The sequence below is a fragment of the Lipotes vexillifer genome, unplaced genomic scaffold (assembly GCF_000442215.2).
Source record: "Lipotes vexillifer unplaced genomic scaffold, Lipotes_vexillifer_v1.1 scaffold689, whole genome shotgun sequence".
In the NCBI taxonomy this organism is placed as follows: Eukaryota; Metazoa; Chordata; class Mammalia; order Artiodactyla; family Lipotidae; genus Lipotes; species Lipotes vexillifer.
This window is the reverse complement of record NW_006772359.1, coordinates 2,009,118-2,020,923: the sequence shown is the minus strand read 5'-3', so window position 1 is coordinate 2,020,923 and position 11,806 is coordinate 2,009,118. Positions and strand designations below refer to the sequence as shown.

At 42.0% G+C, this 11,806-nt stretch overlaps 1 protein-coding gene across 2 annotated transcripts in view; it reads right to left on the bottom strand.

Moving 5' to 3' along the window:
• Positions 1-7,369: 7,369 nt before the first annotated feature.
• TIAM1 (TIAM Rac1 associated GEF 1) overlaps positions 7,370-11,806 on the bottom strand; it is a 149,296-nt gene continuing 144,859 nt past the window's right edge. The window contains exon 26 of one of the 2 annotated variants that reach the window (XM_007447422.1): positions 7,370-9,810. In XM_007447422.1, coding sequence (XP_007447484.1) covers positions 9,341-9,810 — 470 coding nt within the window. In that variant the 3' untranslated portion in view covers positions 7,370-9,340. The remainder of the gene's footprint in view (positions 9,811-11,806) is intronic. The other variant, XM_007447423.1, reaches the window with a different exon arrangement.

Sequence of the window (11,806 nt, the reverse complement as noted above, 5' to 3'; positions counted from 1 at the left end):
CCCACATCTGAGGAGAGGAAACAGACTCAGAAGGGTTTGGTGCCTTGCCCAGGATCACACAGCTGGTAGACAAAATGTCAGGGTTCAGCACACAGGCATCCCGTGCCAAAGCCCACCACTTTCCATCCATTCAGCTTCCCTGATGCCCAATGGAGAGTGGAAAGTGAGAAAGCGTGGACTGCCCTCTAAAATAATCCCAATCTCTCAGGCAATAGTTTTCAATTTTTTCTCAGAAGCTCCCCAAAATACTTTTTTAAAACTATATACCCTCTCTCGTTAACATCTAAATGTTTTCCATTATTAATTTAAATCATTTCAAAGGATGTCATTTCTGGCTATGGTAGATTGTTGCAGTAATGGTCCCTAATGAGTTACACCTCCCTGGATCCATGCCTTTAGGCAGTTCTTTCCCAACCTGCCTCTGGGTTTGGTGACATGACTTGCTTTATTAGCCAAAGGGACATAAGCAAACTTGAGTTAGGGAGAGGCTTGAAAATGGCATGTGCATTGGGGCTTGGTCCCCATGCTCTTTGGAACCCTGAGGCCACCATGTGTTACAGATTGAATGTTTGTGTTCCCCCCAGAATTTGTATGTTGAAGTCCTAACACCCAATGTGATGGTATTAGGAGGTGGGGCCTTTGAGAGAGATAGGGTTTAGGTTAGTTCATGAGGGTGGGACACTTATGAGGGGATTAGTGCCCTTAATAGAAGAGAGATAGATCTCTCTCCACACATGCTTGGAGGAAAGGCCATGTGAGGACACAGAGAGAAGGTAGCTGTCTACAAGCCAGGGCACGGGCTGTCATCAGAAATTCAATCTGCTGGGAACTTGATGTTGTATTTCCAGACTCCATAACTGTGAGAAATGAATGTCTGTTGTTTAAGCCACCCAGTCTATGATGTTTGTTACAGCAGCCCTAGCTGAATAAGACACTATGTAAAGAAGCCTATGCTAGCCACTGGTGGAAGAGAGGCCACAGAGAACAGAAACAAGCTATCTCATCTGAGGATCCCTAGACCCAGCAAGCTTCCAACTGACAGACATGAATGAGGCCATAGGATGTGAGACCATCCAGTCCCAGCTGAGCTGAGCCACCAGCTGACCTCAGAGTTCGACCAACCCAGTCAAGACCAGAACTGCCTGCTGACCCACAGAATCATAAACATCAGAAATATTTGTTGTATGAAGCCACTAAACTTTAGGGTGGTTTGTTACATAGCAACTGATTCACTCATGTACTGTAAAATTTGATGTTTTAAAACAAAACTATTATGTCACTTTTAATGTATGTAACATAATCTAAATACTGTGACAATTTATGCCCATCATCCATTTAAAATATATATTTAAAAACTCAAAAATTTCACATCATTTCTTTTTCCTTTGAATTCAGTTTTTGAATCCCCTATTACCCTAACATATTACTTTATGATAAAAATGTCTACATAAGTTTATTTGTTAAAAGTTTTGGCATTTTCCATGACCATAAACCTCCAACTATTAAAAAATCACTTTTGGATTGAGTTATGATTATAATTATTATTGGTACATAATTGACCAATATGAAAATATAAATTAAAAATTATTAAATGTAAAAGGTAAAATTTCACTGAAGATGGTATCTTCATGGCACAGAAATGTTTGGGTTTTTTCTCCAATTAGTTCATGTATCCATGAATGGCTCTTACTTTTAGCTAGATACAGATAGAATTTGGCATCAATTGTGTTTCTACTTTTCATTTTTATAGATACAAGCACAGAGAAACCTTGCTGGGGAGTGAAAGGAGTTATATTACGGTGGTGTCCCTCAATTCCTGGGCCTGTTGAATTATATAACAAAAATAAGAGACATCATCAACAATTATTTTTACTGATTTCTCACCTGACAACTTAAGTCCTCTTTCAAAGTGACTGAAAGCAAATTTGAAACCACCTGATTTATAAAAGGATTAGCATCCTGGTCAGTAGTCATTTACTTTCTCAACATGCTATTTTTCTGTGTCTATTTGTTTGATGTCCCAGAGGTTTTCTCCCCCTACGTGTGATGTGGGAAAGATGAGAAGTCTCTTTCTTTTATAAAGTGGTAGAAATAAGACTGTGAAAGGGGAGGGAGAGAAGTTACACGTCCATCACAGGCACATTCCTAGGTGGATGAATTTTAGGAGAGAATATTTGGGTGTGTATTCTCCTTAAACTATTGGCTCCCTTGAAGCCCCTGGAAAGTCACATTTTGGTTCAAGGAAATCACTGCTCTGTTGCATCTATTCATCTTTCTCTCTCTCGTGGTGAGAAACTCCCCGAGACTTGAATGGCTTATCGAAAATCTACCATTGTCCCTTTCCCTGTTCTACAAAAAGCTTTCTTTTCCCATAACGGCTGTTAAAAAGACATCATGATTTGTTGCAAGTGAACAAAAATTTCATCCAATCACCCATGCCTACCTTGATTTTCCATTCATTCCCCACACTAAGTAATCCTATTCTTGGTGTTGTAACCACTTTCCCATCTGCTAGATTTTATTAATGAGTTGTTAAATTGTGGTCCACTTGAGCCAGAGCTTGATCCTGTGGCATCTCTGTTTCAACAATTAAGTCTTATTTAAATCTAAAAGGAAAGGTCTATAAATACTTATTTCTTTGAAAATGTCATTTCCTTTATTAGTATATGCTGGGAAGAACGGATTGCCCAAGCACGTCTGTGATATAAAATTGATTTTATCTCTACTATAAAAGCTCAACTTTCATTTAAATCTGGAGGCAAAACAAGAAGCAGCGTGAATGGGGTGAAGGATATTTAAAATCCCTGAAGTTCTGAAAGGGAGAATGCTTTGATGTTCAACTCGAATCACCGTAAATACCCTATAGACCAAAGGCCGAACATTCCAGTAAAACTGAATATGGACTGGAGGAAGGAGGATGGAACAGAGAGGAGGCCCAGCTCACCAAGCATATCCAGCCCAAGAATCTAAATACAAGCTCAGGTGAAACAGCTAGTTTCCCTCAGCAAAGCCACAGGCATTTCTGTGACAAAGCGAACACACTAGATAGGAAACAGGACCTTGACCACTCACCAGAAGCCAGACAGGAGTACGGCAGCCTGCAATTTAGAAATGTACATCAAAATCTTTAAAACACATGTAAATGCACCCAAAGCTATTTCTATGTACTCTAAGGACATAATTGGACCCCTGCACAAAGAGTATGCAACATGGATGTTCATGGTTTTTTTTGTTTTTTTGTTTTTTTTGCGGTACGCCGGCCTCTCACTGTTGTGGCCTCTCCCGTTGCGGAGCACAGGCTCCGGACGCGCAGACTCCGCGGCCATGGCTCACGGGCTCAGCCGCTCCGCGGCATGTGGGACTTTCCCGGACCGGGACACGAACCCGTGTCCCCTGCATCGGCAGGCGGACTCTCAACCACTGCGCCACCAGGGAAGCCCCATGGTATTTTTTTATAATGATAAAAACTAGAATTCTTACTGTCGATCAGCAGGGAATTGGATATATAAATTATGGTAAATCACAGTCCATTCATTAACATGGATTTCTATGGAGTTATGACTTAGAGTGATATAAGCCTATGTATAATGTCATAGGAAAATGTCCACAATTTGTATCATAAAAGCTAAAAATCAGGTTAATAAAATAGTATGAATAAAATAGTATGAACCCTGTGTGTGTGTGTGTGTGTGTGTGTGTGTGTGTGTGTGTGTTTGCACACGTGCATGTATTCAAGAAACCAGTCAGGAGGACACAAGCCAAAATGTTAACATCTTGATTGAAAGCGAAGGTGTAATAATTAACCAACCATTATTGTCTAAAGCTCAAGGTAATGATACCAGGCAGAAAACACCAGCACAGAGTAAAGCACAACAGAATACAGGACGTTCTAAGAGGAAGACACCAAAATCAGAAATGAAGGAGCTCTTGGGAACAGCCCAGGAATCCCCAAATGTCTCTCAGAAAAAGAGATTAAGCCCTGAAGCCAAAGGGGATAGAGCTGGGGCTCAGAAAGATGACAGCAACTCAGTTAGGGTCCCACTGGCTAAAAAACCCAACTTTGGTTTGGTCTGGGTGTGGAGCATATTGAAACAATAAGGAAAACAGGGGTTATGTTCTACAGTGGTTCCTGATTTTTTTCGATATTAAGGATCCTGCATTTAGATTAAAAAAAAAAAATGTGTCATGCCTCCCCTATCTGAGAGTAATTGACTATACAGATAATGCTATGTGAATATGTGGATTATAATCTGAAATCACTGGACAACAGTAGAGGACCTAGAGCTCACCAGTTAGAAAGCACCAGCCCACAGTTAAGAGTCTGCTGTTAAAAGCAGTGATGTGAGGACTTATCTGTCCATCACTTTGCACTGAGCACATGGTGGAGGTAGTGGCCATGGTTGATGGTGACGTTGCCTTACTTCAACAGGGTAATTTATAGGCTAAAATTTGTTTCATACTGTAGAAACGGTGGAACAGGCCAGAATAAACCATTACAGATGAGTGATATTTAGTATATAAGGCGTTCTATTGATATTAGCAGCAGAGGGTTTTAACAGGGAGGACAGAATAAACAAAGTGACCCAGGGTTTTGTTTTGGGAGGGTTTCTACCTCTGCTTCAGTCAGTCGAAGCTGGTAACTTACCAACAGCATCCATACTCATGTAGGGTTTATAGAACTCTATACATTCATGATTTGTGTTTTGAATATTCTCTGTTCTGCCTTCAAACATTGGCATCTTTTAGAGAAGGCTGTGGAGAATGTGACACTGCAATTCTGATCTCATATGCTTTATAAATAAGTGGCCGAATATTTTGAGTATTTTTAAAATTTTTCTCCCTGTATTTTCATTTCTCCCTCTTCCCTACCTGCCCAATACTTACCTCTAAGAAGGGACTGTCACAGGGATTCCCTACTCCGGGATAGGCTTGTAGCAAGATGAAAAGCAGAAATTGCCTGTAAGACTCCGGTAAAAATTGGATATCAACAAAAAGTCTGAGGAAAAAGTAAGGGCTAGTCTACACTGCACCCCACACTCTCATCCAACCCACCCACACACAGAAAGGCATATCCACTGCCTGGGGATGCAGGCAGGAGAGGGAGGTCTGAGGGGTGGAAGGGGCAAGATTAGGAAAGGCATCCTGGTAACATACCAGCGGGGGACACAGCATGCAACGGACCTGGTTGCAAAGGTGGTAAACCTGAGCTGGGCAAAAGGAAACACTGGAGAGCACACCAGCCAACTTGACAGAGCCTGTGGACATTGACCAGGACAATGGTCGTGGCTAGAGCTACCTCGGTGGATGAATGGACCCCAAGACTGGAGGGACGACTCCACCCTTATTACCTCCAAATCTTGACAACGAGGGAGAGAAAGGTGAACCGAGGGCATGTTCTGCCAGACTGGTGGGATGCGAGCCCGAAAAAGAAATTAAGTTCAGGTAAAAAGGAATGGTTATTTCTGTATACTTGACTTCAAGCCCTCAATTTTTCCACACTGACAGATTCAGAAACTGGAAGGCAGCCCAAACTGCCTAATTCTCACTTATACCGAGTGCAAAGTGTTGGAATAATTTCATCAGGTGTCCTTCAGCTATCTCCCCAAAGAAATACAACGAGTACAGGAAGAAATCTTTTTGTATCTTAAAACGTATATATTGGTACAGCAGAGCCTGAATATACTTAAAAAGGTATGTGCTCCAGATCACTGCTCAACATCAAAACGTTTAGAGACTGCCAAACCAACACTTCTCAAACTTGAACATGCATATGTATCACCTGGGTATCCTGTTAAAATGCAGGTTCCGCTTTAGTAGGTCTGGGTGCATTCCTAACAAGCTCCTAGGATCTGACGCTGATGCTGTTCGTCCAGGAACCGCTCACCTGTGGCTGTGAAAGGAACTCTTTTATTTTAGGGAAGGCAGGAAGAGAAAACCTATTCACCTGGAGGGGAGGGGTGGGTGAGGTCAACTTTGACGGGGAAGGTTCTTAAGGGACTGGGGAGGAGTAAGATCTGGGGCTCTGAAAGGGAAAGGTGAGGCAGCCCCAAACCGCATTTACTTTTTCTGTGAGCCTGGGGAAGGCGCAGGCAGCAAGACCCCCCGGGGACAAAACGTAGAGGCAGGTCTTGTGTTCAAGAGCTCACCCGCCCAGGTCAGTCTAAGCTCTGCACTTCACCCCAATTCCTCCCCTAGCACCCCTCTCCCTGCTCGCACCAGGAGGGCGCAGGATACTGGGAAAGAATGCTCAGCGTGGGTACAGATCCGTATCTGTGTTATTTCGTATTCTCCACTATCAGTAGACCAAGATGTCGAGGAACTGTAATGTCTTTTTGTCGTTGTTGTTAAAACTTCAAGCTCTCCTGACAAATACATCACTCATATGTGGAATCTAATTTTTTAAAAATGATACAAATGAACTTATTTACAAAACAGAAACAGACAGAGATTCTGAAAACAAACTTATGGTTCAAAGGGGAAGGGGGTGGGGGAGGGATAAATTAGGAGTTTGCGGGGGGGGGGGGGGGGGGAGGAATAAATTAGGAGCTTGGGATTAACATACACACGCTACTATATATAAAATAGATAACCAACAAGGACCTGCTGCGTGGCACAGGGGACTCTACTCAGTACTCTGTAATAACCTAGATGGGAAAAGAATCTGAAAAAGAATGAATATACGTATATGTATAACTGAATCACTTTGCTGTACACCTGAAACTAACACAACATTGTAAATCAACTATGCTCCAATAAAATTTAAAACAAAAAAGGCTTCAAGCTCTACCGACAGCAAACGATAAACACCATTATCACCTCATTTATATGTGGAATCTAAAAAACAAACAAACAAACAAAAGACAAATAAACCAAGCTCATGGATATAGAGAACAGACCGGTGGTTGCCTGAGGTGGGGTGGGGGGATGGGCAAAAAAGGTGAAGGACATCAAAAGGTACAAACTTCCTGTTACGAAATAAGTCATGGGGATGTAATATACAGTATGGGGGCTATAGCTCATAACACTGTATTGCATATTTGAAAGTAGCTTAGGAGAGTGGATCTTGAAGGTTTTCATCACAGAAAAATACTTTTTATAACTATGGATGATGATAGATGTTAACTAGACTTTTTGTGGTGATCGTTTTGCAATATATACGTTATGTTTAGTATCTGAAACTATCAATGTTATATATCAAGTATACCTCAATTAAAAAGATAAAAAAACTTCACGCTCGACCAAATCAGCTTTCCCTTGATGGTCACGATATTTATTTATCAAAAAAAAAAGGCATCCTTAGGTAACTTCTCCCACATATTCTATAGTTCATATCCATCCTCCCACCCAAAAAGGCACAAGACTGTCCAGACACTTTTCAATATTTTTTATTGTTTGACAGGCATTTACAACGTTCCATTCATAGACCTAAAAACATAAAAATAGACCTTCTTTCAGCTTATAAAAGAAATATATAAGAACTTTTGACATAGACACATCATGACCTTATGTACAAGAGACAATGGCACCCTCTCCAAGCACCAGACTTTCCAGCATTTTCAGACAAACCCGTTGCACTGGGACTGGTAAATGGGACTATTAGAAGCCTCTGCTTCAGTTTTCCACCCAGACACAATCGAACTGGAGATGAAATGGAACAATGCAGTGATACGAAGGGTATAGAAATCATTCTAAAGCTCTTTAAGAAAATCAGAAGATATAGCAAAAATTTAATAGAATAAAACTCTCAAAAGATCAAGCTCAAAGCCCCGGAAACCCGAAAGGGGAGGGATACAGGGTGGGAAAGCAGGTAAAGCAAGCAGGGGCACAAGAGCATGATGTTCTGAAACTCTCTATTGTCTGGAAATATAAAGTCATAACTGATTTTTATAAAATATAATTCCTAAAGCTACTATAAAATTCAGGTCTTTAAAGTACCTACTGATGTGTCAAACATCAAATAGATATTTTCCCCAAAAAGAAAGTTTTCATATTATTTAAACCTTTCTTAGGAAGTGGACACTGTGAAATGGGAAAAAAGAAAAAAGCTATAAACCTTTTTTTTAAAAAAAAGAAAATATTGAAAGTGCTTTAACTTGTTTTTGTTCTTCCTATTTGGAAATCTGTTTAGAACATTAGTTTTTTTAGCATGTTTACCCTGTTTTGTTGGCATGACGAAGGTGTTAAACCCGAGACATGTTTTTGAAGAGGTGGTTTTGTTAAACGGTTTGGTTATGGACTGTCAGGGAAGGAGTAGGTAATCTATGGATGAAGATGCAACTCTGATGGGAAAACCAATGATCACCATGGCAACCCCATGAGGAGGAGTCTCCCCTCCCCCGCCACGTGCAACAGACACACACATTGCCCATCCCGGTGTCATGTTTAATCCAACCAAGCTCCCATCTCAAATAGAGATTCAAACATTTAAATTAAAAACAAAAACAAAGCTGCTTCTTGGGAAAAAAGTTTCTCCTAAGCATCTTGTTGGCCTTTCATATATAAATATAAAATGACCACGTCTCACTCTCTCTGTAAAAGGTAAAATCCTCATTTTTTTAAACTCAGAGTTACACTAACACTGTGTAAAAGTCTCATCTGTTTGTGCCCCCTGCATCTCAGGTAAAATACAAAAAATAGTGTTCTTTTTTTCAAGTGATAAATTTGGATCTCTTTCCAAGGAGTTTGGCATCTTTATAATTCTATGCAAAACTAGAACCTCCGAACACCAACATCGAGTAAGACCAGCCATAGACCTAAACAGAAGAGGAAAAAAAGAAAGAAAAAGGCTCATGGAAACATAAATCTCCACCTTCTCCTCACACATTCTTAAAATACACAGATATTCTCAGACATTTAAGAGGGAAAGGAGTAAGAACACTGCAAGCTGTACAGTTGCTTTGTTTCCCCAACTAGGAGATGGCTCCTGGATTGATTTCAGATAGAATTTTTTATTTTTTCGTGTGCTACCCTTTAAACTAATCTGTAGTACATACTTCAGCGCCTGGGGTAATTTGCTTTCCAGTGCTATAGAATTTTTTGTTTTTGTTTTTTTAATTCTTTAGGCCCTGATTGAGAATAAATAAAAGCCCTTGGTAATATAGAGAGAGAGGACTCAAGCTGATTTGGGATTCTTGAACAATTCTTTCCGATGTTGTTAGAAATGATAAAGTTGGGTGGCTACATGGCTTCAGAACAAAGTCAGCTGCCAAAACCGTGTGTGCAAGAGTGCGACTTAAAGGGAACATTCTCCCCCTCGCGAGTCCGGGAGGGGCGTGGAGTAGGGGCAGGGCGGGGCGGGAGACGTATCTACAAGGACTGTCTCTACCGGGGCACGTGGCAGTCAGATCTCAGTGTTCAGCTTCCTGGAGGGGGCAAAGTCTTCACGCCTAACCCAAATGACCTCGTCGCTCGTGCTCTCCGGGCCTCCGTTGACGCCTGACAGGGCGGCTTGCTTCTTGAGCTGCGTCATGCGGGATGCGTGACTATCCAGGGCCTTCTGGCCTCTCTCCCGCTGACTGATGGAGGCGGCCTGAAGCCGCTCCTGCAGGTCTCGGTCCGCCGCGGCGCCCTTCACGGACTCACAGAACTCATCATCGTCACTGAGGATGTCTGTCTCCTTGACGTCATCGTGCTCCTCGTACTGAGTAAGGTCAAACTGTTCCTCTACCCAGCGGTCAGTGTCCCCGCCCCCGGGGGGCTGCTGGGACTCTTTCTCCGGGCTGCTGGCGGAGATGGCATCAGAATCAATGGTAAACCTGTTTCGGGCCAGTCGCCGCCTCCTCCTCCCAAGAGACTTGCTTGGGGCGGACACTGTGCACACACACAAAAATATAAAAATAAAACGCCCACATGCTTTACGTGCGATGCAAATCCAGAAAGCAAATACAAGAGGAGGAAAGGAAAGACTACACGATATGCATTCAGGACCTGGATGTCGTTTGGGGCTTAAAGTCCGATTTCACCAGTCTGTCTTGGGGTCTTTACCTTGCACAGGTGTCTGGACTTGGAGGATGTTACAGCTATCGATGGAAGGGCAAGGGGGGGGCAGCTGGGGGCGGCATATGGGTGGGTTGTAGGTTATGGCGGAAAGGGGATTCAACTCCCTCTGAAATAATTCTCTACCCTGTGCACCTGGGAGACAGGGAGTGCAGATTCTTGCTGCTGTCGAGTGTACCACTGATGTTGGGATTAATTAGTGCCCTCAGTTCCGACCATGGCCCATGTCACAGTGCTCTGGGAATCTCCCGGGGCTGTCCTAGAGTCATTTAGCTGGAATAAATCTTTCGTAAGGATGGGGGAGGCCTCCAGAGTTTCAATGTCTTTGTAGAAATCACCATGATATATCAAGGAGGGAAAAACACTGGTCCAAGGTATACTGCTTTCTGGAAAACTGAAGGTAACATTTCTCGAGGATCTGCAGGTACCTTAAGGGCACAGCACTGTTTTTGGAGAAGCTACAGAAAGAGTGGGTCTCAGATTTATTAAGTCCTCTTTCTGACAAAGCCCCATGTGAACTTGAGGCTAAAGCAAATGTGAGCCTTCGTCCCTCCTGTCTCTGTTCTGTGTATCCCCAATTTCTCTTCTACAAAGCAATTAAACTACCAGTGCCAGAGTGGAAGGAGAAATAAATAATACAACACCCAAGCAGCTGATTAACAAAGTGCTAGATAAAGTGACTAAGAGTTAAGAAAAACAAATCTTTGAATTCATTCTTTCACCCTACTGCCCTCTAGGAAGCCAGTATTATTAAAAACAAACAAAAGACACCACCCAATCAAGCAAACAAACTCACACACACACACACACACACACACACACACACACACACACACACACAAAGACACATGGAAACGCTGCCAGTTCTCCCTCGATATTGAAAAGTACCATGGGCTTTCCAGTGGGAGGCAGGAGCCTAGACACCACTTAGGAGCTACTTTCCTGAAATCTAAGCCTGAAAAACCATTAAACTGCTTCAGTGCTGCTAGAAGTAAGGTGACTATTCACAATTACTGCCAAATGCAGCCCTGACTTCAAATACAGCAGGTACAAGGTCAGTGAGCTGAACAGTGGTCTAAACTGGCACCCGCTCTGACTATCCTCTGTCTCAGATCCCTGTGCTTCCATCATCATTCCTGAGTGTTCTATCATCTTAAAGCATGGAGTAAATAGACACCACTCTCACTCAAGGAGGGGAATGAAAATCATTTCCAGGAAAAATGGAAAAAAGAAAGAATTGAAAAAAACAAAACTACTACCACTACTACTATTACTCTACTGGAAAGAAGCAGAAATTACTGTTCAATTTTATCTCAGTACCACCAGAGTGGAGCCTGGCTCTCTCTAATCACTCTATTAGAATTACCGCAATTCCAAATTGGGATATTGGAAATATCTGTCAATGATGTGCAGGTTTAAGTATTTAGGAGTAAAGTATGCTAATGTCTATTCTAGAAATGTGTCAAAAGTAAGATGAGTTGATGGATGACAGATGAATAAATATGTGACAATGAAAATATAAAAAATGTTACAGACAGTAGGTATGAATGTATACAATTCTTTCATTTTTTTCTATATGCCTGAAAATTTTCATAAGAAAATGTTGGAAAAACAAAAAAATGTGTAGTTAGGTTACTGGCAGACATAAAAGTGCTTTTAGACTAAGGGAGACTGGCTATTTGCCTTTACTGAGCAAAAAGAGAAATAAACTAGCTGGGTATTCATGACAATGCATAATGAAGCGTAAGAATAACCCAGCCAGGCTTCCCTGGTGGCGCAGTGGTTGAGAGTCCGCCTGCCGATGCAGGGG